This window comes from Candoia aspera, chromosome 4 (genome assembly GCF_035149785.1).
Source record: "Candoia aspera isolate rCanAsp1 chromosome 4, rCanAsp1.hap2, whole genome shotgun sequence".
Taxonomy (NCBI): domain Eukaryota; kingdom Metazoa; phylum Chordata; class Lepidosauria; order Squamata; family Boidae; genus Candoia; species Candoia aspera.
The window spans coordinates 45640365-45664789 of NC_086156.1; the positions used below are offsets into that span (position 1 = coordinate 45640365).

Sequence of the window (24425 nt, forward strand, 5' to 3'; positions counted from 1 at the left end):
TATTTGACAAACTCTTTCTTTAAAGGTATTTGCGCTAGTATGTGATTCTGAAAATCCACAGCTTTTTACCATAGAATTTATCAAAGGACAAATCCGAAAATATTCTTCAACAGAGAGGTATTTTAAAATATTATTGAATTATCAATTATTTTGTTGGGATGTCAGTTTAGGTAGCATTCTTGCATAAACTATATATTACTTGTTTTATTTATTTATCTATCATATTTTTATTACTGCCCATCTCCCCACATGGGGAGGGAGATTATTTAATTATTATTTGAAAGGGCTTATTTTCCCTTTCAGAATTAAATAACACATAATTTTCAGGTACATAGCTTATGTTTTCATATTGGGAAGGGAAGGTACTAGTTTTTAAATTTCATGATCAAATCCTGCAAAAATTAAAGACAATTAAATTTGTACTCTAGAAAATAAGCTTTACTACAAGTTAATAGCTGAAAGTGTAGCTGTTAGTTATGTAAAATAAACCCTACAGTACGCATGGAAAACAAATCAATCCTGTCCATTTTGAGAGCCAACTTATCCAAGTCATGTCTCTGCAAATGAATACAGATGTTGAGGAAATGGAATATGATCAAAGTCTATTACCTCTTCCACTACCCTTTCTCAAGCCACGTATTTAATCATTCATTTGTCTCCTGATATCAAGTCCTCATATGTGAGCATGTTGGTCAGTCACTGTGCATTTTGGAAAATGTGTTTCTTTCTTTACCCCATCTTCCTGACAGACATGACACGATAGTGATGTGGTTTCAAGTGTAGCCAAATTGATATATTATGGGGCATTCTATGTCTGCACGTGTTGCCTCCATTATACTTTATACAATTCAGTGGAAAAGCATCTTTTCTTCACTGTTCATGACAATATTAGCTATACTGCATGAAATATTGATTGTTTGAACAATTTTCCTAGGGATTCATTGTTAGCCAGTTTGCTGGATGGAGTAAGAGCCTCTGGTAATAGGGATGTTTGCGTGAAAATGACACCAACAGAGAAAGGGCAGCGATGGGGCCTTTTGAGTATGCCAGTAGATGAGGAAGTTGAAAGCCTTCATCTAAGATTCTTGGCAGCACCTCCAAGTAAGTATTCTTTTTAGAATTTAAAGTGCTTTATAAGTTAGTGCTTGGACTTTCTGCAGATCAAGAAAGCAAACATAATTGTGAATTTTTTATTCCTGCTTGTTCTGTTGCAGACGGCAATTTTGCAGATGCTGTCTTTAGGTTCAATTCTAACATTTCGTACAGTGGAGTTCTGCATGCAGTGACACAAGATGTAAGTTGAAAATAAACACTTCAGTTCCTTTTTTCATGGTTATCCTTTCTGTCATTTGTGGAATACCTTTCTTTCTTTCTTCAGGGTCTGTTTTCAGAAAACAAAGAGAAGTTAATAAATAATGCTATAACAGCATTACTTTCCCAAGAAGGTGACATTACAGCATCTATTGCAGAACTTGAAAGCCAATTCCAAGCTGTTAGAAGATTAGTTGCCTCCAAAGCTGGATTCCTTGCTTTCACACAACTTCCAAAGTAAGTACTTGATGTCAACTTTTACTTATTACTAAACTGTGTCTTCCACAAGAATATTTGAAAAGTGATATGTGATAGTTGTAATTTTGCATTCTTACCCGGTTCAGTTATTGATCTCAATGACATGTACTTTCAGTGTTATATCTGTAGCCTGCACTGGGGTTAAAGTAGAGAGGGTTGTTCCTTCAGTCCCAAATACAGTGCTTTGTTGAGAAGCAGGAATCAGTAGAGTTGATTCTGGCCTTTGGATTATTATCTTTAACTTTTTGTTGAAAGTATTACATGGTCCAGCTGGATTGGCCCCTTTAACTATAGTAGATGACTTTGACTCTACTTGGAAAAATGCTATTTCTAGGAAGTCACATTTCTGTGGCTTTTCCTGGGACACGCTTTTGCCATTAGGTTTAGAACAAGCCAACTCAATTTTGAAACAGGAATTCTAGATGTAGAAGGCCAGCTGGATTATGCTGCTTGTCACTGTGATGTATTTATTAACAGCCAGTTTCTAAAATGCAAATTGGCCAGTTATCTGGACAAGATTGCTGTTTTGACATTCGGAAGAGGTTTATACTTGCCTTGTTTTTAGTGTCCCCATTGCAGTGTTAGAAGGGAAATACTGTATAGGAAAACCCCGTTGCTAATGATGGTGCCCCTGTGATGTAGATGCAAAAGAAACTACAACTCATATTTTGTTATTCTGCTAGTTCTATAGTGATACTCATTTACAGTTGATCTCTCCTTTTCTGTCTAAATTCCCAGGACATTTTGATTTATTCAACTTACATAACCTATTCGATAACAAAGACAATTCTGTATCCTAAAATGTTGCCAAGTTTTGTTACACTGCCTGTTAACCTCAGCCTAGTATGAACTGTACTTGTTAATAGTTATGCAATGTTTTGTTACAGTGATTTTTTTTTCTTTTGGTCTATTATCTATCTGCCTTCAGTTTAATATTATATTGTTATATCTGTTCAGTTAAGCTGAACTGAACATTTCAAATTAATGGAACTGTCTTAATTTTGAGTTTTAATACTGGTCATTGATAAGTGCCACAGTTTTGGTATTACATGTAATACATTGCCTTATTATTTTGAAAGATTTCGAGAGCGCCTGGGTGTAAAGGTAGTAAAGGCTCTTAAAAGGAACAATGATGGAGTAACCCATGCTTCCATTGATATGCTTTGTGCCCTTATGTGTGTAAGTACTTATGTATAATAGAATATTTGTGATCAAGTTTAGAGGCAGTGATTCTTAAACTAAAGGGATGTACAGGGACTTGTCCAGGCAGTCTCTGTGAATCAGACATGATTGAACAGATTAAAAAAAAACTAGGGAAATGCTGAACTACATCAGAAGAATGCAGTCATGTTATTTCATCTGGACAGTCCAATACATGATTTAAATAAGCTTTCCCCAGCTTCGGTCCTTCCAGATACAATGAATATAAAATTAACAGACCTTCAAGTCAGTATGGCATGGAATTTGGGGAGATGGGTTAGATCAGCATGATGTAACTGATAAAAAGAATATACTTCATTCATTGTGAGAGGGCAATGTTAAGAAAAATCTACTTACTTGCTTTTTTAAAAAATTAAGCCAAGAACTTATGTGACTTCACTTTCTCTCTGTGAAAGCAGCTGGGAGGAGGAAGGAAACTAAAGGAATTAGGGTTAAATTCCAGGAAGCTGGGGCAATGTTTTTAAGCTTGTGGGGCTCACTAACATGTTGTGCTAGTTGTAATGGAAAGATGTCGAATTAAAATTGCTATGTAAGATGTATTGATGTCCAAGTTACATCACCTCCAGTAGAATATTATCTTCATTTTTATATAATAAGCTGTGTTTTCATACATTTCTTTTTTTAATCATTTTTACATTACAATTGACAAAATTGTAGCTTTATACTAATGACATATTTTTATCCATAGCCGATGCATGATGACTATGACTTGAGGCAAGAACAGTTAAACAAGGCATCCCTTCTTTCTTCAAAGAAGTTCTTGGAAAACTTGTTGGAGAAATTTAATTCCCATGTGGTCAGTCTTTTACATCACTCAAATATTAAAGTATTCTGTGTTTGAGAGATGGAGAGAGAGGTCTTCTTGATTAGATAACTTAGGAATTCGCAAAAAAATTCAGTTTTACTGCCTCATAATTTTTAGAAGGCTCAAGATGCTGTGGATGTGATTTTATGGCTCTGTTGTGTTACAGTTATCTATGTAACTATATTTGAAAAATTAGGTTATAAGTAAACTGTGTGGTACCCATAAGTACCAGCACATCTATAAATACTTCCTTGGGTAGCTGTTTGTCCTGCATGACTTTATTTTTTAAATGTTTTATGAATTTTATGACTAACAAGCCAACATATTACAAAGTAAAAATAGCTAGCATAAATTACTGTTCTGAGAGATATGTGCCTATAAGGATTCTACTTTTTGGAAGTATTTTTTTCTTAATTTTATTGTAACACAGTTTTATTAGTGAGTTGTCAACCATAAGCTGCTTTGGAGTGAGCCAGACCTGAAGTAGTATAAGTGTCCTATAAATAAATGTATGACAGCAATCTTTGTTTGATAGTTTCCCACCTTTCCCGCCAACTTCTGCTAAATAGGTGTTTTCCAAATAATATCTGTAAGTATAGCCATTTTGTGACTAAATAAGCTTTCCCATAGTAGCTATTTTCTGAGAGCCAACAGTATATCCCCAACATTTGAAACATGCCCATCTGAAAAATTTACTCATCTGTTTTAAAGTCAAAACTCAGGGATATAATTGAAATCAAATGTCTAATGGGATATCACTTAGTAATGTAATTATATGATAGAAAGGTGAGGATAGTTGTTGAAAGCAAACAAATGGCTGCAGTCAGTGCAGATTGTTTTGTGGATGTTTTTGAAAATTAGCCATTATGTCATATGGGCTGAATTTTAACCTTTCTGAAGATAAATTGTGTCCGACTGAGATAATGGCTTGTAAATGCAGATTGGAGATCACTTAATAGTATAAATGAGGTACAGTGATTTCTTTTACAGACTATTTTAATAAGCTATTTATTTATTTATTTAGTCAGTCAGTCAGTCAGTCAGTCTTGGGTTGCCTTTTTGGAATGTGGTTTCTTGCAGCTACATATGCATCTATACCCCCAGAAGTGTTTTATTTTTATTAGGGAGAGAGGAATCTCCAAGACTGAAAGCAATAGGTAGACAGACAGACAGACAGATATTATTCTGCCTACTGTTCCTTTGGAGGTAAAAAGTCTTATATTCAGGCTTGTCTTCCTTTGGGGTAAAAAGAACAGCTCATGAGCATTAGAAATTTTTCTGTGAAATCTTTGAAAATAAATATATTTTTTATTTCTAGGAATACGGAACAGGTGCCCTAGTTATTAGTTCACTTCTGGACTTCCTTACTTTTGCACTTTGTGCTCCATATAGTGAAACAACAGAAGGGCAGCAGTTTGATATGTTACTAGAGATGGTTGCATCTAATGGAAGAACCCTCTTCAAGCTCTTTCAGGTTAGTATGCTGTTAAGAAACATTTCAGAAATTAGGGTTGTTCCCATTGTACATTTTTATATGGATCAAGTCTTTTTAATTTTATTATATCAAACCAATTAACAGAAGGTAAAGCATACATGCAACAATGTTAACAATATGTAACTTCATGGCTTGGGACCAGGTTACTTGAGGAACCGTCTCTCCCCAGTTTCTACCCATCCGATCTGATCAGGCGGGATAGGCATGTTTCGGGTCCCATCTATTCACTATGTCCCCATACTGTATATAAATACTTTCTTTTCAGCTAATGCTGTAGTCAGAAAAACTGACATGTTGCTTTCTTATGCATTGTTTTCATAGCACCCTTCCATGGCCATTGTGAAAGGAGCTGGATTGGTTATGAAGGCAATAATAGAAGTAAGACTTATTTTTAAAAATTCTAATTTTTAAAATAAGAATAGAGTGATTTGAGTAGCAAACACCTTGTATACATAAACATCTGTAGAAACTTGTTTTAGGGAAGGATTATTTTTAATTCTGCTTAATTTACTTTTTACATAGCTGTAAGTAGTTGTTTAGAATGAACCATGTCAATGAAAATATTTGATTTTGACAACACAGATTTTTGATGGATTGTTCTAAGGTTATTCCACCATATAAGCAATGTATAAACAGGTCTGGATGTCATTAGTTTTTTTTCTTTTGGATGTGCAAAATTCGTCTATCCAGGACCCATGCCAAAGTCCTTGTAGATTATGTTCTGGGAATTATTTGGCAGTTTCAGGAAGTAAATTCTCTTACCAAGAAATGGTTCAAGATGTTCTGGACATGGTAGTCAGGATGAAAGTCAATTTCAGGGGTGGACCACTGTTAGAACACCTCAAACATCTTCAGATTTACTTCTGGAAATCACCAAATTGCCCAAGAAATGTTATGGCCTCCGATCCGATCAGGCGGGATAAGCATGTTTCAGGTCCCATCTATTCACTATGTCCCCATACTGTATATAAATACTTACTTTTCAGCTAATGCTGTAGTCAGAAAAACTACAGATTTGGCATAGTCCAGAGAGAAAAGGAACAATCTTCTCTGGAACTTTCTGTCCCTTGACTGATATATTGCTATTTTTTTCTTACAAGGACAGTTTTTGGCTGCAGTCCAGCTGCGGCCCTTAAAACTGTTATAAGGCAATTTTTGTGAACATATAAATGCATAATATTACTGGAATCGATTAGGCATTGCAAAATATAACACTAACTTTTGAGTTTCACAAAACTCCTCAGGTTGGATGCTAGAGAAAAGATTGAATCCTGGTCAGAGTTGTTAGAAGTTACTGTGAAAACAGGTTCTTTGCTGTGCTGGTCTTAAAGTATTCCAGAAAACTTCTTGAATTATATTGTGAAATTCAATGCAGTGTGAAAGTGTTGTTTCTTCAAGGCTACTTTTGTATTTTCGAAGACAAAGTCATTGTACCAAAGTTATTCAGATTTGCTTCAGATGTTTCTTGTCACAGCAGAAGTTAAAAATAGAAATACTGATATGAAGCAACTTGCTTTCAGTTTTAGTATTAACTGTGGTTATATGTGCAAGTAATTATTTCCAGTTCCAAGTACTGCAAAATAATTACTTTTGTTAATTTTATTGCACTCTTTCCAAAGGAGGGAGATAAAGAAATAGCAACCAAAATGCAAGAACTTGCTCTCAGTGAAGGTGCCTTACCTCGCCACTTGCACACTGCTATGTTTACCATAAGCACAGATCAAAGGATGCGTACAAATAGGTGAGTTTAGACTTACACTACTTGCTTAAATGGTCTAATCCTTTCATGCAGTTTAAGATTGTTCCTTTCTATACTGAAACTGATAGCTGCAGAAGAAATATATATGCTGAGGGAATATAACGTTATTCCTTTTCTATATCTTCCCAGTCGTTTATTAGATTTATACCCCACCTTTATTTTATACAACTCAAGGCAGCATATATAATACTCCTTCCTATTTTCTCCACAGCAGCAACCTGTGATGTGGGTTGGGCTGAGAGAAGCAAATGGCCCAATGTCACCCAGCCAGTTTCTGTATCTGAGGGAGGACTAGAGCTCATAGTCTCACAGCTTCAGCACTTCAACCATTACATCAAACAGACCCACTTATTTCTACTGCACTGGTTCTTGCCTTTGGTAGTCATTTCCCACAGTGATCTATCTCTGTTCTCCTTGACCTGGCTTGGCTTGGCCTGGCCTGGCTTGGCTTGGCTTGGCCTTCCTTCATAATGATATTACTACCAGCGGTATTATTTTCTTACTAGGCTAAACAAGTTCTACCACATGTAAACTTACATACCAGAGCTGACAGAAGCTGCAATTTTTTTTAAACTCGGGAACAAATCATCCTGACAAATGTCTGCCCCATCCTCATTTCTACTAAAACACCCAGAGACAGCATTTTGGTAGATTGAAAGCTGCTGTGATACGTTAGTATGTAGTAAGTTGCATTTTAACATTGATTGGGGTTTTTTTTAAATACAACTTGTTTGTTGAATCTTAGGATGTTATAATGAGGCAAACTATGCAGTAATTATAATTTGGAAGATAAGTTGAAGATTCTGGATAGGAGTTGAGCTGGTGAAAGACAAATGTTTTTCTTTGTCTGAACTTAATATGTTTTTTCAACTTTAATTCTCAGACAGCTGAGTAGACATCTAGTGGGTCTTTGGACAGCTGAAAATGCAACTGCTTTGAACTTACTGAAGCGTATTTTGGTAAGTGAAAATATGCCTCAAGAATCTTGGCTTTTTCATTTATAATAGTTTGCTGTTAATCAGCTGTTTCACAGCAATAATACCTTTAAATAGTTGAGAAACAGCTTTATGATAAGCACGCTAATAGAATCTTTTGTTACAGACTTTCAGGTTGGTAGATAGCAGCCAAGGTCCAGACGATCCCTTAGGCATGCACAAACACTTCTGCAGTAACTGTAGATTTTCAGATAGTACCTCATTGTACTGAAACTGCTATGTGAGTTTTCCATGTTTCAGCAGATGCATGTTAGATGAGCTGGAAACAATTTTCAGTATGAAAGATGCCTCTGAATTGTACTGTGAATATGGAATTCCCAGCTTTTTCCATATCCCAAAGATCTAGCATGTTCAAAGCAATTCAGAATTTATTTCTCAAACAGCAGTCCCTTGCCCCCCACTGCTTGGCAAATCTTTTGAAACTTTGAGAATTTTGATTTATAATATATCAGAGATCTGGCTGCTCAGAGATGGGATAATTTTTTTTAAAATGTACTAGGCATAACTAAGCCACAAGTAGCTTTTTGAATCTTGACTGTTTGTAATATAGAAAATGTTGTAATGTTTTTAGAGCAAGAATGTAAAAGATATTCGCACATGAAAATCCCTGGGTATGGAATAACACTCAATGATAGCATCTGTGTATTGAGGCCACCACTCTGATATATGGAAAATTAGATAATTTAATAAATGATACACTAAAAACATCTGAACATCAGTTCAGTAAAATAAAGATATATGTTATATGTGCCAAATAGTAATTGATGCTCTAATTTTTGGAGAACTATAGCAAATCTTGAATTAATTATAAGTTTTTATTAATAATGCAATTGCATTTTGATGTTTTGTTTGTTCGTTTGTTATTTGTATGTGTGTATGTGTGTGGCTTTAGCCATCAGGTTTACTTTCATACTTGGACTGTAATGATCCTGTTCCTGAAAAGGACTGTGACCGGATGCATATTAGGGATAACTTAAAAATTGCAAATGTAAGTATGAAATCTTTCCCTCTTGAATTGTTTTACTGTGCATCTGATTTTTAGTTACAGATCATGGCTTTAGGAAAGGTAAAAATAATTCAGTTCAGTTTTCATGATTTCTGTGGGTAATAGGTTTCTATAAATTAGTTTTGGTGACTGATGAACTTTCTTCCACAGGATCAGTATGGGAAGTTTAATAAAGTGCCAGAATGGCAAAGACTTGCAGGAAAAGCTGCTAAAGAAGTTGAAAAATTTGCCAAAGAAAAGGTGGATTTGGTTTTGATGCACTGGAGAGACAAAATGGGAATAGCACAAAAAGAGGTACAATGCTATTTTTTGTCTTCATGCTTATTGTTAGCATGGTTTCTTTCTGTTTAAGTTGCCTGTCTAGACGTCTTCAGTTGTGTTGATTTTATAGATGTCTCTGTATGTGTTATTAATATATTCTTACCTAAAGAGAAATTGGAGACAGTTTCCTCTATTAAAGGTAATGCCTAATCAAGCCTAACTTTTCCTTGAAGCTGGGAAATCGGTATTTAAAATAACTGCTGAACATTTAGAAAGGAGTTACATAAGTTGAAGGGCAGCACCTGTGTCATTTCAGGGGTTAATATTTTTAGGTATGTGAAAACACCTCTAGTTCTCCTTCAGGGCTTTGTCTTGGGATTTGCTTCCCTTCCATTCTTCTGCTTGCCTGTGTGTTTTTGTTCCTTTTTGGTGCACATACTTGTTTATGGCTTTTTGCAGTATGAAAGTTGGGTTGTGATCTGATTTACACTCAGTTCATAGTTGTAATGTGATTTATATTTTGGCTTAGTGGTTTGTAAATAAACTATGGTTTTCTTCTCAAGATGGAGTTGTGCATTATATTAAACCAAAAACAAACAAACCTCATTATGGATTAGTATGCTAAATATATGAAGAGACGTGATCTTTTAATGTCAGTTTGCTGTTGACTAGACATAATAGAAATAAAAAGAAGCATTATATACGGTGTTATTATCCATCCAGTTCAGAGTACTAGATGTATCAATTTATGAAATCACTAGTGTGACTAACATATATTATCTAATTATAACTGTGACTGCACCTAAAGTTCTAGGTTGTTTTTTGTGGAATAAGTGGAGAAAAATGAGGAGCCATTTTAGTTCATACATTTGCTATATATACAGTTGTTCATTGGATGACATTAAATTTTCCAGAACTAATGTTTTATATTAGTTTGATCCATGAATGCCCTCTCCCACCAGTAATCTGGTTAGCAGAAGCTAGAGGTGTTGTTTAATGTTCTGTCTCAGCCAGTAGTGATTCTGTTACATATAAAGATTTAACTTTATTTGTAGGAAATAATTCTAAAATATTCAAATGTTTGAGAGGCATTTCTGTTAAACATTAAATTTTGTTTTTCCTTCTATTTCCCAAATACAACTAGGACAGAAACAATATGGTGAGTGTTTATTCCTTTCTGTAAACTGCCTTGAATTAGCTTAGCATAATAGCAACTTGTCTGTCAGTATAAAATAGATTGAAACTATTGCTTGATTAAATTTGGCTTATCATTGATGTCTCAGCTCTATAAAAATATAGAAGTCTTCACTTGCTAACTTATACCTTCTATTGTGATTATTCCTTTCCAAATTGATTTTCTTATATTTTCAGTTATTTTCAGTAACACCTTAAGGAAGCTGCTTTCTCACTAGAAAATATGTAAAATCATGTTCATGTTATTTTATACCATAGGCTTGCAATGAATTGTTAGGACTCCATAGCAGTGAAAAAGAAGCTACTGTATAGTCCAAAGCAGATGAGACTGAAGCCATATTTACTAGGTTTCTTAACTTTTATGAAATTGATCTATGTTGCTCTAGTTGCCTACCCCTTCCTATTGCTTTAGGTAGGGAGAAAAGGTAGCTTTGGTTTTTTGAGTTCAGTAGCTCTACTTTTCAGAGAAGGACATAGAATCAAACTTAATGTTTTGTGCAATTTCCATGAACTGTATAAACTCTGTATGTTGAGTTTCTTTCTAGATATAATTTGATTAACCTTATTTTGTAGAACCTCAATCAGAAGCCAGTAATACTGAGGAAACGAAGGCAAAGGATAAAAATACAAGCCAACTGGGATCTTTTCTACTACCGGTAAAATTCAGAGAGAAATTGTCTGCCTCTTCACCATTTTTTAAAAAATATATATCATTTAAAATCTGTTTCTTACATTGTTTGTATAGATTTCTCCAAGATCATGCTAGATCCAATTTGATTTGGAATTTCAAAACAAGGGAAGAATTAAGAGATTCCTTAGAGGCTGAAATGCGGGCATTTCAGATTGACAGAGAACTTGGTAGCACCAATGTCATTTCCTGGAATCACCATGAATTTGAAGTATGTCTTCATTTGATATTTATCCTGTGAAATTAGAAGCTTAGTTAATTTTGAGTTTAATTATCTTGTCACCTGGATCTGTAATGCCATTTCTTAAGTTATTAGTATAAAAATTCTGATAAATTATTTACATAGATATAAATAGGTGCCCTTTTTATGTTTTAAAAATTCATATTAGCATTATAATCATAGGCAGTATTATAAGAATAAGACAATTAAGCCTATCATGCCCCAGGACCTGGATATCTACAGAACTGTCCACTTCTAGTGGCTTTTGCTAATATGGTATGATTAAGCAGGGTAGGCTCGCTCAGGTCCCTTCCCTTAATGGATGTCATCTACAGGGCCCAAAGAGTCAAGCCTCTCTGTTGCTGCCTCACTTCTTTGAAATAGTCTGCCCCTTGAGATCATACTGGAGCCCACAGTATATGTTTCAGGAGAGCCATGGAAACTGGACTTTTAAAAAAGGCTATAGGAGAGTATCTGAGATAAATTAGAACCCCCATCCTTGCCTGTGGTTGGATGTTTTTTTCTTAGTGGCCTTTAGCTTCTTTAGTAATTTTTGTTGTTACTTTTTTGTATTGTTCTATTTTATTATATGAGAGCCAGTTTGGTGTAGTGGTTAAGGCACCAGTCTAGAAACCGGGAGACTGTGAGTTCTAGTCCTGCCTTAGGCACAAAGTCAGCTGGGTGACCTAGGACGAGTCCCTCTCTCTCAGCCATAGGAAGGAGGCAATGTCAAACCACTTCTGAAAAACCTTGCCAAAAAAACTGCAGGGACTTGTCCAGGCAATCTCCGAGAATTGGACACGATTGAACATATTAAAAATATATATACTGTTGTATTTTAACCCTTTTACTGTAGAAGGGAATATAAGTTGTTCAGATTTATGTTGGACAGGAGCAGCATGTAAGCCCCAATAAATAAATAAATAAATATTGCTCAAGTTCCTGTAACGTCTGTTCTAGAATAAGTGAAATCAGTTCACTAAGATTTATTAATCCAGATGTAATTGAGATTGTTCATTACTCAATTACTGATTGTTTTACATTGTCACATAAGAATAATAGTTGTAAAGAAAAATACATTCACCTCTTCAGATATGCACATATTCCCCACAGCAAGCAAGCATTCCCCTTTCTTCTTCTACTTATGAGGAATGTTTCTTCAAACAATCTCAATTTTTGTTACAAAAATTCTGAAACTTTGTTATATTAATTTCATTTCTCCTATATAGACATTATATTAGAAACCTCTCTACTTTCTCTTTGTAAAAGGTGAAATATGAATGCCTGTCAGAAGAAATTAAAATAGGGGATTATTACTTGAGGTTGCTTTTAGAAGAAGATGAGAGTGAAGAAAGTGAAGCGATAAAAAAATCGTAAGTTGCTATTATCTTTACATTAAAAGTTACATTTAAGATGTAAAGACTGTTTTAAGCAGTTCTTTGTTCTTTTACTTCAACAGGTATGAATTTTTCAATGAGTTGTATCATCGTTTCCTGCTCACTCCTAAAATAAATATGAAATGTCTATGCTTGCAAGCCCTAGCTATTGTATATGGAAGATGCTGTGAGGAGATAGGTCCATTTGGTGACACTAGATACATTGTAGGGATGTTGGAAAGAGTAAGTATTTCCTAAATTATTGCACAGTTTTGGAAAGCAGGTAGCAAACATGATTTACTGAAGTGCCTTCCCCCCCAAAATTGGCTAGCAGCTATGATCTGCCTTTGAATATTTTTCATGAGAACATAAGTTAATTATATTATCTCCTGAGTTTCTTTAGCATGGACATTACTAGAACTTAGTTTTAGTAGTATCTGTTCCTATGTTCCAAAGGCATTTAAAGGAATATCAGATAATCCTGAATTGTAGACAATAAAGCCTGTTCCAGAGATACATTCTGTAGATTTTGCCATAACCAGACTAACGTTCTGACTCCCCTTCCTGAAATATGTATTGTGAAACCTCAATGTTAACTAATTTTGGGGAGTCACATTTTTGGATGACATGTGACACATGCAGGCAGGCAAAGAGACATGTATATTTGTAGGAACAACTGTCATTACTGTTGAATTTGCTGTTTTTAATAATGAGGACTATGTTGAGCTCTTCAGTGTTTGTTCTGTCTCATTATACTCTGTCATTACTGTTTTCGGTGTCCCTGTTTCCACAACCTAATATGGGTTAGTGAGAAGGTTAATATGTTGTGGGAATCACCAAAAAAACTGTCACTTGACCAAATCAGGTACCCCCTGAACATTCATTTTATCCTAAACAGTCATGCACTGGGTTAAACTGACTCCTCCCAGTCAGTTGTGTTATAAGAAATCTTCAGTCTAATCAACTTACCCATGCTGCACGCTCCTCCAAGAAAAAGAACAGGAGAGGAAAAGCAGCTGAAGAATTCTCTCCATGACAAGAGTTTGCCACTAAGACTTGACGACAGCACAAAGCACACCACCCGTGTACTGCTTGCAATGGCCAAGCCACTCTGCTGGCTGCCTGCTGGGACAGGGAGGAGCTGGCTAACGATGCTGTGAAGCTTTGCCCATGCTCTCTTGGCATAAGGGTTCATGGGATACTAGGTACTTACTGGAGGAAACCAGCAGAGCCTGTGTGTTTCCCAGGGGGTGATTTTTGATTTAGCCAATGTGATTGTGTTTTGCCATTACCATTAATGAGAAGGTGTGATTGGATTGGTGACTTGCCTTGTTACGACTGTCCTGGAAGCAAGGTTGCTATTTCCAAATGCTATAATGTTTGCACTCAGTCTTTGGAGATTGTAAGATAATGGTGCTTAAGTATGCCTATATGTTGCAGTGCTAGTCTAATGATGCGTTAAAAGAGATGGAGATAGCATTTAATCACACATTTTTCAGGCTGCTTCTGTTAAAAAACAAGCCTTATGTTTTTCTGTAGTGCACTGACAGACTGGAGCGGGACCGGTTGATCCTATTCCTTAACAAGCTGATTCTTAACAAGGTGAGCAAGAATTCTCAACTTCAAACAGTCTGCGCTGAAAGTGCTGTCCATGCCTGTCTACAAACAACTCTTTTTTTTATTATAGGTACATAGTGGAAGACCTATAATTGTATTAATGATGATTTTATATCGTGTAATATAGAGGGTTTATTTGTATGTTTTGTAACAAATTGAGGTAAACATTTGGTAGAATTATTCTGCAGTGGATGGAGTGATTTCAGCTCAATGTTTTGTTTGAGGAGTATTTGAAGCAAACTATTTTGGTTGCATCTTGGATGGTACTTATTTGTAATGGTCTTAACGGGATTTATTTGTTGAATAGAATGGAAATGGGTTTAGGGTCAGATAAGAATGTACTGGGCTATTCAGAATAAGCCCAGTGTCACAAAATGTTTTTTATGCAATGGATAGCCTTTTCTCAGTGCTGTAATAAATTTCTTTTCTAAAAAGTTAACATTTTACCCTTGTTTAGAGACTGGTTAATTGAAATTTGAAAAGTGGCTGAAATGGAAGATGAATTGAATACAGGTAGTCCTCAGTTAATGACCATAATTGGGACCAGCAACTCTGTCATTAAGCAATGCAGTTGTAAAGTGAAAAATCACGTAACCATGCTGACTTACAATGGAAGGTCCGGTTATGGTCGTTAAGCGAATCACATAAGGACATTAAGCTCAATGTCACATGACCATGATTTGTGACTCCCTGCAGCTTCCCCATTGACTTTGCTTGTCGGAAGCTGGCAGTAAAGGTCGCAAATGGCGATCACATGACCGTGGGATGCTGCAACCATCATAATTGCCCACCAGTTGCCAAGTACTTGAATCTTGATCACATGACTGTGGGGACGCTGCAACAGCCACAAGTTCAAGGACTGGTCATAAGTCTCCTTGTTCAGCGCCGTTGTAACGTCAAATGGTCACTGAATGAGTGGTTGCTAAGCAAGGACTACCTGTACCTGCACGATTCAGTGATGGTAAAGAAAACTCTTAGGCATTATCCTTTCATAAATAAAATAAAATTTAGTGGTGGTATATTTGTAGGTTTATAATTGTTTTTCTTTAAAATTAGAGACAGTGTTCTGTTTTTCAGTTTACACATGGAATGCATGTTAGAAATGAATAGCTTATTTAATAGATGTATTATTTATCTTATCATGAAGTTAATATTTTCTAAGTTTTGTCTTTCTAGCCATTCTGTTATGATCAATATCAGAGTTGGGTGGCTATAACAAATTTAAATAAGTAAATAAATTTAAAATATGAACTTAGTGCACTATAGATGTACTGGATCTTAACTACTCCAACTTCAGGCAGTATATCAAGTGTCAAAAAATTTTGGGAGTCCCACTCAAAACATCTGCAGTCCACTATGGTTTTAAAATAATTATTTGTTCTCTCACAGTAAACAGAACATTTATATGTGTCTGAAACTAGTTTTCAAGGAAAATCAACTGATAGGTAATAACAGAATTCATGATCAATTCTCTATTAATATTCTGGATAATATTGCTTTGTCTAAATCATGAAACAAATAAAACGGTTAGTCAGTTTATGACAACTGAGAACTAGCAGTTTTCTAGCATAAACACACAAAATACATTAATTATTTTGTTTGGATAATATATCTAAATATGAAGGTGAACTGCAATATTACAATTTTAGAAAAAGGGATCATTTACCAGCTGCCAGTGATAAACACATTATATCCCTTCCTGGTGCAAGTGATCCATGCCCTGAAAACCCAAGGCTGGATTATTGCAAGATGCTTACCATGGGCAGCTCTTGAACAGTCCAGAAATTGAGGCTGGCCCACAATGCTGCAACACAGTTGATAAATGACTATGGATGCCCATTAAACACAAACATTGTTTTGGTTCAAACCTGGAACAAACCTTCACATTCTGGAAGTTCTGCTGAATCCTTTCAGCAGAAACATGCCAGAGCCTGGAAGATTTTGGTTGTTTCAGTGAAACAGATTCTTGGGCAAGTAGGGTGGGACTGGTGTGCATTTACCCCTCTCTCCCCTGCCATTCCTAGGAGCAGCTCTTGCTGTGGCATGCCCAACCAGCCATCCATGCGCAATTTTTACAGCACCTTCCCTCCCTCCCATCAGCCATCACCAATATCTTGGTGCAATATATTCTACTGGGGTGCCCCTCTGATTTTTCCCAGCACTTTCTCTTCACTCATCCCTGTATAGGTGCCAGAAAGTACTGGCCATGTTCCAGAATGTGCTCTCCGTTTATTTCAGACAACACCCTCCCGCACAGGCTTGGCCTGCATCCCCCATAATTTAAATGCATATTCTGGAGCAGCCATCCATGACCTGGTGCCCCCTAAACGTGTTGGACTACTGCTGCCATAATCCCCAGCTAAGATGACCATATTTTGACATTTATACTTAAAAATACATAGAGGGCTCCAGGTTGGAGTATATGGCTGTAGAGAAGTTCCTTGGAATATTCTGCAGTGCACAGAAGTTCTCAGTCAGTCAAGGTAATCATGTAAAGCACTGCCAAAAGTTCTGAAACTTGATGCATCTTTTCTGTTGTTGCCTCAAATATGGAAAGGGGGGGCAATGGGATATAATGGGAGCTGCGGGGAGGAGAGAAAAGGAAGCGGGTAGCTGGTTGACTGGTGGGTTATACCCCACAGGAGGTGCTGCAGGGAGGGAGGAAGGACACCAGCCCTGCCCCCCTCCTGTTAGCCACCAATACTGATGTCTTTAGGTTTTCCCCACTCCTTCACATCCCCCCACACTTATGCCCAGAATGGGCCCATTTAATTCATTGCACAGACCAAAACATCTGAAGTGCATATGTTTCAATTCAGACACAGACCATCCTAAAAGAGCTTTTCTCTGAATGAAACATTTTGCACATCCCTGTGAATGATACTTCTTCAAGGTGTCACATGACTCTCACACTGCAAAAGTGCCCTGTTTACCAGCTGCATTCCAAGCCCTGTTCAGATTGTTCAGAATGGTGTAACAAAGTCATACATTGTAGTTTCAAATGCCCTTCAGGACAGTCTAATCTTCAATTGTCCTCTCTGCATTCTGAGGTCATTACTGAGGCACTTTCTGCAGCTTCCACATAAATAGGGATTCTGTCTTTCATATGCTGAGGTCTTTAATCAACTGTTGCTGAGTTGAGGCAAAATTTATTAGAGTTTAGAAGGGATCTGTAAATGTACCTTTTCACTCTGGCTTGCTAGAACTGTTTTTGTTCTAGGGTTGTATTATTTTTTAATTTTATCACTTTTTTGTACATTTTTGTAAGCTACACAGAGCCATTGGAATTGTTCAACACATATCTATGCCAAATAAATACTGTAGCTTTTTTTTGAAGCAACTTATTTTCAGTTCATGCTTTAAAAATCTGCTATAAAATAATGGTAAGGACATATGTTATGCTAGTAATTGTATCCAAGCAATGAATATTATAGCCTTAACTGTTGAAAATATGAGAGCGCTTTGGGAAATTCACATTTAAATAAAGTAAAAATTAATATAAAACAGAAACTTTGAAACATCTAGTAAGTTTTGATCTCTTATTGTTAATAAAAAATAAAGAGACGGTGCTTTCACCAGGATATATAGTAATGGCTAGAAAAGAGGAAGCAAGCACCAAACTAACTGAATTATTGATTGAAATGTAGTAATATTTGTTACTGAAAAAAAATTAGTAGGTGATGTAAAATGAAAGATTATAAATAAATGGAAACAGTTACAATTTTGTGAACAGAGCTCTTTATTTCTAAGTTTGTATTTTCTTCTTACCTTAAGATTAATTTATGGTTTACAGTAAAAATTAGGCCAGAAAAACAGTCATCTTTAAAATTAAACAGTTATGTGATTTCTTATGAATTCTTTACATTCTTGTTACAGAAAAATGTTAAAGAACTTATGGATTCAAATGGTATCAGAATCCTTGTGGATCTCCTCACCCTGGCCCATCTTCACACAAGCAGGGCAACAGTACCATTGCAAGTATGGCATTTTTAGCTTTTTAATCTCTGTATATACAGATTAAATACAGGTTTATCACATGGGAATTAATTTGAGGTTGAATATGTTCAAAATTGTGAAGTTATTTAATGCATTTTTTCTGATTTAGAGTATGGCTATTAACCAGCTCATTTAAGAAACCTGTCACGTAATGTTCATCTGCCCTTCCCTGTATGGTTAAGTCTCATTCTTTGGTCCATCCACTTGAAAAGTTGATGAGTCCTACTATGTGTACATTTTCTTACAAGACTATAACGTTTGTCCTTCTGACACACCTTCTTAAAATGTAAAATCTGTATTTTTTCCAGTTAGTGGATGCAAAGCTTACTTTGGTTTTCTTTTTAAGAGCAATGTCATTGAAGCAGCACCGGATATGAAAAGAGAGAGTGAAAAAGAATGGTATTATGGCAATGCAGAGAAAGAGAGAAGAGGCCCATACAGTTTTAATGAGGTATCTTTCAAGGGTTTGTGTTTTCAGTTTGAAAATAGTATTATGGTGTTGACACATGGCTGTGTAATCTTTCTCAGAAAGGAATATGTTTATAATGGTGAAATCATACATATTTGATGGGCTTAGAAGTCAGCCCACACAGTTGTCAGGAATAACCGGCACATGCTATCCAGTTGCATTATTGATTTTCTGAAAAAATTCAGGAGAGTAACTTTCTTTCAGTATTCTTTTCCTGCCCTTGGGAGTAAAAAACAGAACTGGATTCAGGATTGCTAGCAAGGAGTTATGTTCTATCTTTTATTAGAAGAAGATAGTTTTCACTTTCAGCCTGAGTGATCAGTACATTTATAGTTGAAATAATTTTTCTCCAAATCAGCTATGCTAATGACCCTGGAATGATTGTCTATTTTTACTTCAGAAATCTTTGATTTATGGCATAGTGGAGCTCTGGGCTGCTTGATTACTCCTTTGGATTTGCTCAGATTGTTTTACTGTTTGGTCTTTGACAAGATAGAGTGTTTTTACGTATCTGCTTATGTAGGACTAATGTGGTAAAAATTGTTAAGTATCTTGGATTTATTCACTGCTGGTTATGAAAGTTGAACATTTGTCAAAAGTATTGTTCAGAATACTACATTTTCATTATAGTATTCAATTTATAACTCAGATGCAGGAATTGTGGACAGAAGGAAAATTGACTTCAAAAACACGCTGCTGGGCCCAGGGCATGGATGGATGGCGACCACTGCAAGTTATTCCTCAGTTGAAATGGTGTCTACTGGCCACTGGACAAGCTGTGCTAAATGAGACAGATCTGGCTACACTTATTCTCAACATGCTTGTCACAATGTGTAGCTATTTTCCCAGTAGGTAAGGCATCTAGATTTCAGGCAGTTAATATTCCTTCTTAGCGCAAAAATCTTAATCTAAATGTTCCATTCCTGGGCATGGAGACATTGAAAGAAACTACTCAAAAAACCATAGGTAATTCTTCACTGTGAATATGGCCAATATCTGTAATACTCACATGTTGAACTAGTGAAGAGTTTGTACTAGGAAAAAATGAGAAGGTGAAGCACAAGAGAAATTCTGTTGACACAGGACTTAAGCTTACATTTGTGTAAAAATTATCCGAAAGACAATACAAGCAGATAATTTTGTACTGTACATACTGATCAGAAAAACACATTTATTTTAGAGATCAGGATAATGCCATTATAAGACCTTTACCCAAGGTGAAGAGGCTCCTTTCGGACAGCACTTGCCTTCCCCATATCATTCAGGTAAATTGACATTCCATGTTACCTTTCAGACATACTTCATTTCCTGTTTAATTTTCAACATGCTTTGCATGTTTATGTTTTTTAAAACTGTGAGTAATGTTTTGGACAGTAGCTGGGCAATACTTTAATTTGAAATGCAATGTTTAATTTTTTTTTACACTGCAGCTTTTGCTGACTTTTGATCCCATTCTTGTTGAGAAGGTTGCCATATTACTCTTCCTTATCATGCAAGACAACCCGCAGTTACCTCGTCTTTACCTCAGTGGAGTATTCTTCTTCATTATGATGTATACTGGTTCCAATGTACTCCCTGTTGCAAGGTGAAAACAAAAAGTTCCACATCTATTCTGGGTTAATTTGAGTAACATGCTACCTAGCGATCCATAAGTCTTTTATTTTTGATTTAGCATGATGTTCAATCCTAGACCAGCATGGAATCCAGAGTTCTTTACAGTCAAGTAAAGGATTCAGCCATGTCCTGGTTGTTTTGCCATTTCTTCTGCCAGTACCCAGAAGAAATGAGAGAAACGCAGTAACAACAGCAAGCCATGAATAGAGCAAACCAGAATTTGTAAATCAACAAGAGCCCATAATTTCAAATTGTGGCTTATTGCCAAATGTAAACCATTATTTTTTTCTGGGAGTAGCTTTACACTCCACATTACCTCTTAGCAATATGTGCAAACCAAGCCATTATATTATAGTGGTGGCATGGGTCAATCAGATGATGAGGAATTCCCTAAATAATGTAGTATTAGATTACTGGTGAGAGTAAAAGTTTAGAGCAGCCTTAATATTTTTCCTCTAGGGAAAACCTTGAAAAAAATTTCAAATCTCAGGGAACCACTACATAAAAATTTATTTACAGCTCATGGTACATTAGTGTGATCAGTAAGCTGAGTTGCAGCATGTAAAAGTTCCAACCACTGCAAGCTCTAGCATTGTGTGATGTGCAAAGTTTAAAAAAAAAAAATTTTTAAATCATGATCTCTTACAGAACCCTAAGGTTCTGTGGAACCCAAGTTGAGAAAGGCTGGTTTAAAGGAAGCACTTGAATTACAGAAGAACTCATATCAGTTAACAAAATAAACTTATCTTTTAGGTTTTTGAAGTATACACATTCAAAACAGGCTTTCAAATCTGAAGAGGTAAGAGATATTACTAGTAGAAAACTAACTTTTAAAATTTCTGCATATAAGCCAATCCTAGTATTTTATTAAGCATTACTTTGGATTATTTTTAGTTTTTAACTTTTCTTGATAGTTTTGTCTGCTACATTAATACTGCAAAGCAACTTAGTTTCTTCACAGTTGTTGATTTCTTACATGATAAACTAACAAAAATAGTTGAGCATTATATAAACAGAATTGGATTCTTTAGTGTGAAATAATTAGAAATATGTAGCTTGTTGCCAACAAATTTTATCACCAGCAGCTTAGTAACTTTGGAGAAACCTTTACATTTTAAAATAATTTGTTAATTGTGATACTTTGATAGAAAGGAAGACTAAATAATCTTTTGTTTTTAAGTAATTAAAATTCCAAGTGAATAAAACTGCACTTTAACCATCTCAGACCTGCTGAATTTCAATTCCTATAGGTTAGGGAATTGAAATCTGGCACATATGGGGAGCATATTGTTGGAGACAGCTATTATCTACACACGCTTAAGAATAAATTCTACTGAACTTCTGCAAAAATATTCAGGATTTTCTTACCAGAAAACAAGCAACTCTTTAATACATAAGTTAGTATGTTTACTTTATTTACACTTACTTATATTCCTGGTTCCTTTTTTAGGCAAAAGGTCAAGACATAGTTCAGAGAAGCATTTTGGGACATATCCTCCCAGAAGCTATGGTGTGTTATTTAGAAAACTATGAACCAGAAAAATTTTCTGAAATTTTTTTGGGTGAATTCGATACTCCAGAAGCCATTTGGAGCAATGAAATGAGGTAATTAACTTACATATCCTATTAAAACAAACAACTTTTTTTCATTGTATTGCATTAACAATTGTTGGCTGTAATTAATTCATTAGATGTCTTTGCAGCTTGTCACAAAGAATCAGATTTAATGTCTGATAAGAAAATCAGTGTCTGAAAGAATGTTAATGTTTCTTTGCTTAAAGAGACATTTGCATTTTGCAGGCGCCTAATGATAGAGAAGATAGCTGCTCACCTTGCTGACTTCACCCCTCGTCTTCAAAGTAATACAAGAGCACTTTACCAGTACTGCCCCATACCAGTTATCAGTTATCCACAACTGGAAAATGAGCTATTTTGCAATATTTATTACCTCAGACATCTTTGCGATAAGCTTCGGTTTCCTGATTGGCCAATTAAAGATCCTGTAAGTCAACTTGTATGTCATTTTCCTAGTTCCTAATGCTGAAGACTTGAGAAATAAATGGAAGTATGTCAAGAAATGTGAGAGCCCTATTCTCATGACTGTCAGGCTTAGCACGCTCCAGTTGTGACATATGTTTACATTAAGTTTAATTTAAATTAATTGACATTGCTCTTTCAAATTTGCAAAAGGGAAGAAATGCAAGGAGAAATAAGATAATAGTATTTCCTCTCCATTCTTCTGAGGAGACAAAAATAATTCTTAAAAGAGCTTCTCTGACCATGTTGTTGAAAATTAGCATCATAGCTACTTATTCTGAGGCAGAGAACACATGAAAAGTGTAATGTAAGGAATTTTAGAAAAGAAACCCATCTCCCCCAAACCAGAAAATCCTAGTCCCACCCATTTTCTACCATCACCCTGTCTGTTATGGTCCATGTACTCCACCATCCCAGAATTGTTAAGTGCAGCCACCACCTATGATTAGAAACATTAGAAGAATGAATACTTCATAAAAAGCCCCTGCCATGGAAAAGCTAATTAGAAATTTTCTGTACTCAGGTTAAACTCTTAAAAGATACTCTAGAAGCTTGGAAGAAGGAGGTCGAGAAGAAGGCACCTACAATGTCCATAGATGATGCTTATGAAGTTCTCAATCTACCAAAGGGTCAAGGACTGTAAGTTTCTAGTTAAATATAATTGAAACTACATTCTAAAATGAATGGACTTACAGTAAGCCTTTACACTGCTGTCTGAATTCAGCATAGAGTAAAATATAGACTTAGATGTTATACAAAATGTCTGTATAATTTGAGTGAATTAGATCAATCATAATACAAAGACTCTGTTGCCAAAATTAAATGTTAAATATACTTTGTTATGAATGTTATAGATGCGAAAGGTAGCTACAAATACATTTTGTCTTCTGACTAACAGAATATTGAATCCTAGATAATGCATATAACCCTTTCTGTACCTTATAGACATGATGAAAGTAAGATCAGGAAAGCTTATTTTAGGCTGGCTCAGAAATACCACCCTGACAAGAATCCAGAAGGTCGGGTAAGTGTCCTATATTAAATATGCATGATACTTAGAGGATGTGTTGTGCCCTAATCCAGTAGCAGAATCTTTAGTATGTAAAGCTTTCTTGTTTACAAGAAGAAGTAAATTCATATATGCATTCTTTTATATGTTCTTAATTCTCTCTTTGATCCAAAATCCACATTAACAAAACCTTTATTATGCCAAATCTGAGGTCACCAATTCAGTTATAGGTTTCTGGATTTTCTTAATTAAGCAATATTATAAACAAAATTCTTGAGTTGGGGAGGAGAATGACGCTAAGAACAGTCTGCAGTAGGTCAGTCAATCAGATTGCAAAAAAATTCAAAGAATATCTACATTTACTGTTTAAGCTTTCCTGTCCTGGGCTCATGCCGACCTGTTTCTGAGCAGGCTTAAAGAAGTCCAATCTGGACTAAGATTACCATGTTCTCCATTGGGTAATTCCCTTGCTGTGCGTTCCCACTTTTTTCTTCCAAGAAAGTAATAGCCAATTGCTTTCCTTCCTGTGGGCAAGTTCTCCTGGATATACATACTTTTGTATGGGAAATGGTGGGACTGCACTTACTAAAAATTGAGGAAGAAGTAGGAATTTTGGAAAAAAATAGAATAATTTAAAAACTATTGCTGGGTTTTGAACCTGTGACCTTTGATTTAAAAGTTACACTGATTATGTTACTACAACCATTGTAGTAAAAAAGAGATCTAAAAAATATTAGAGCTCATGGTAACCTCTAACTCAGTTGAAGGAGTATCCTTTTCTCTCTGAAGTGTCCAGTGAACTGCTGGAGCTAATCTGTAAGGAAGTAAAGATCTCCAGCCCAACATTTGAGGCAGCAAACTGCAGCAGGTCAAGCATAAGGAGATCAGATTCATGATGGGAGGGGCATGAGTAAAGGCTGATGTTATCAGAGTTAGGACTGGTCCATTTCTGCCTTCAGAAACGGTTGTTATCCTGTTCTGGTGTCAGGGCAATTGAGTAGTGTGGACAAGCTCTCAGTTAGGCTATGCCAGGTGCTGTATTTAGTATTTGCATACTGCAAGTTTTTCCACACAATAGTAGATCGTAGAAGAAA

The 24425-nt window shown here is 35.7% G+C and overlaps 1 protein-coding gene across 1 annotated transcript in view; it reads left to right on the forward strand.

Moving 5' to 3' along the window:
- The window catches only part of DNAJC13 (DnaJ heat shock protein family (Hsp40) member C13), a 68525-nt gene that overhangs the window by 25881 nt on the left and 18219 nt on the right, over positions 1–24425 (forward strand). Inside the window, exons 9-36 of the mRNA XM_063303989.1 lie at positions 26–117; positions 935–1101; positions 1215–1294; positions 1379–1548; positions 2649–2748; positions 3479–3586; positions 4914–5069; positions 5412–5468; positions 6710–6831; positions 7733–7808; positions 8737–8832; positions 9001–9144; positions 10256–10270; positions 10879–10961; positions 11051–11204; positions 12483–12586; positions 12673–12832; positions 14129–14191; positions 18083–18184; positions 18549–18653; positions 19321–19523; positions 19852–19936; positions 20102–20256; positions 21039–21084; positions 21736–21890; positions 22086–22287; positions 22846–22961; positions 23268–23346. Of these exons, the coding sequence (XP_063160059.1) occupies positions 26–117; positions 935–1101; positions 1215–1294; positions 1379–1548; positions 2649–2748; positions 3479–3586; positions 4914–5069; positions 5412–5468; positions 6710–6831; positions 7733–7808; positions 8737–8832; positions 9001–9144; positions 10256–10270; positions 10879–10961; positions 11051–11204; positions 12483–12586; positions 12673–12832; positions 14129–14191; positions 18083–18184; positions 18549–18653; positions 19321–19523; positions 19852–19936; positions 20102–20256; positions 21039–21084; positions 21736–21890; positions 22086–22287; positions 22846–22961; positions 23268–23346 (3195 nt within the window). The remainder of the gene's footprint in view (positions 1–25; positions 118–934; positions 1102–1214; positions 1295–1378; positions 1549–2648; positions 2749–3478; positions 3587–4913; positions 5070–5411; positions 5469–6709; positions 6832–7732; positions 7809–8736; positions 8833–9000; positions 9145–10255; positions 10271–10878; positions 10962–11050; positions 11205–12482; positions 12587–12672; positions 12833–14128; positions 14192–18082; positions 18185–18548; positions 18654–19320; positions 19524–19851; positions 19937–20101; positions 20257–21038; positions 21085–21735; positions 21891–22085; positions 22288–22845; positions 22962–23267; positions 23347–24425) is intronic.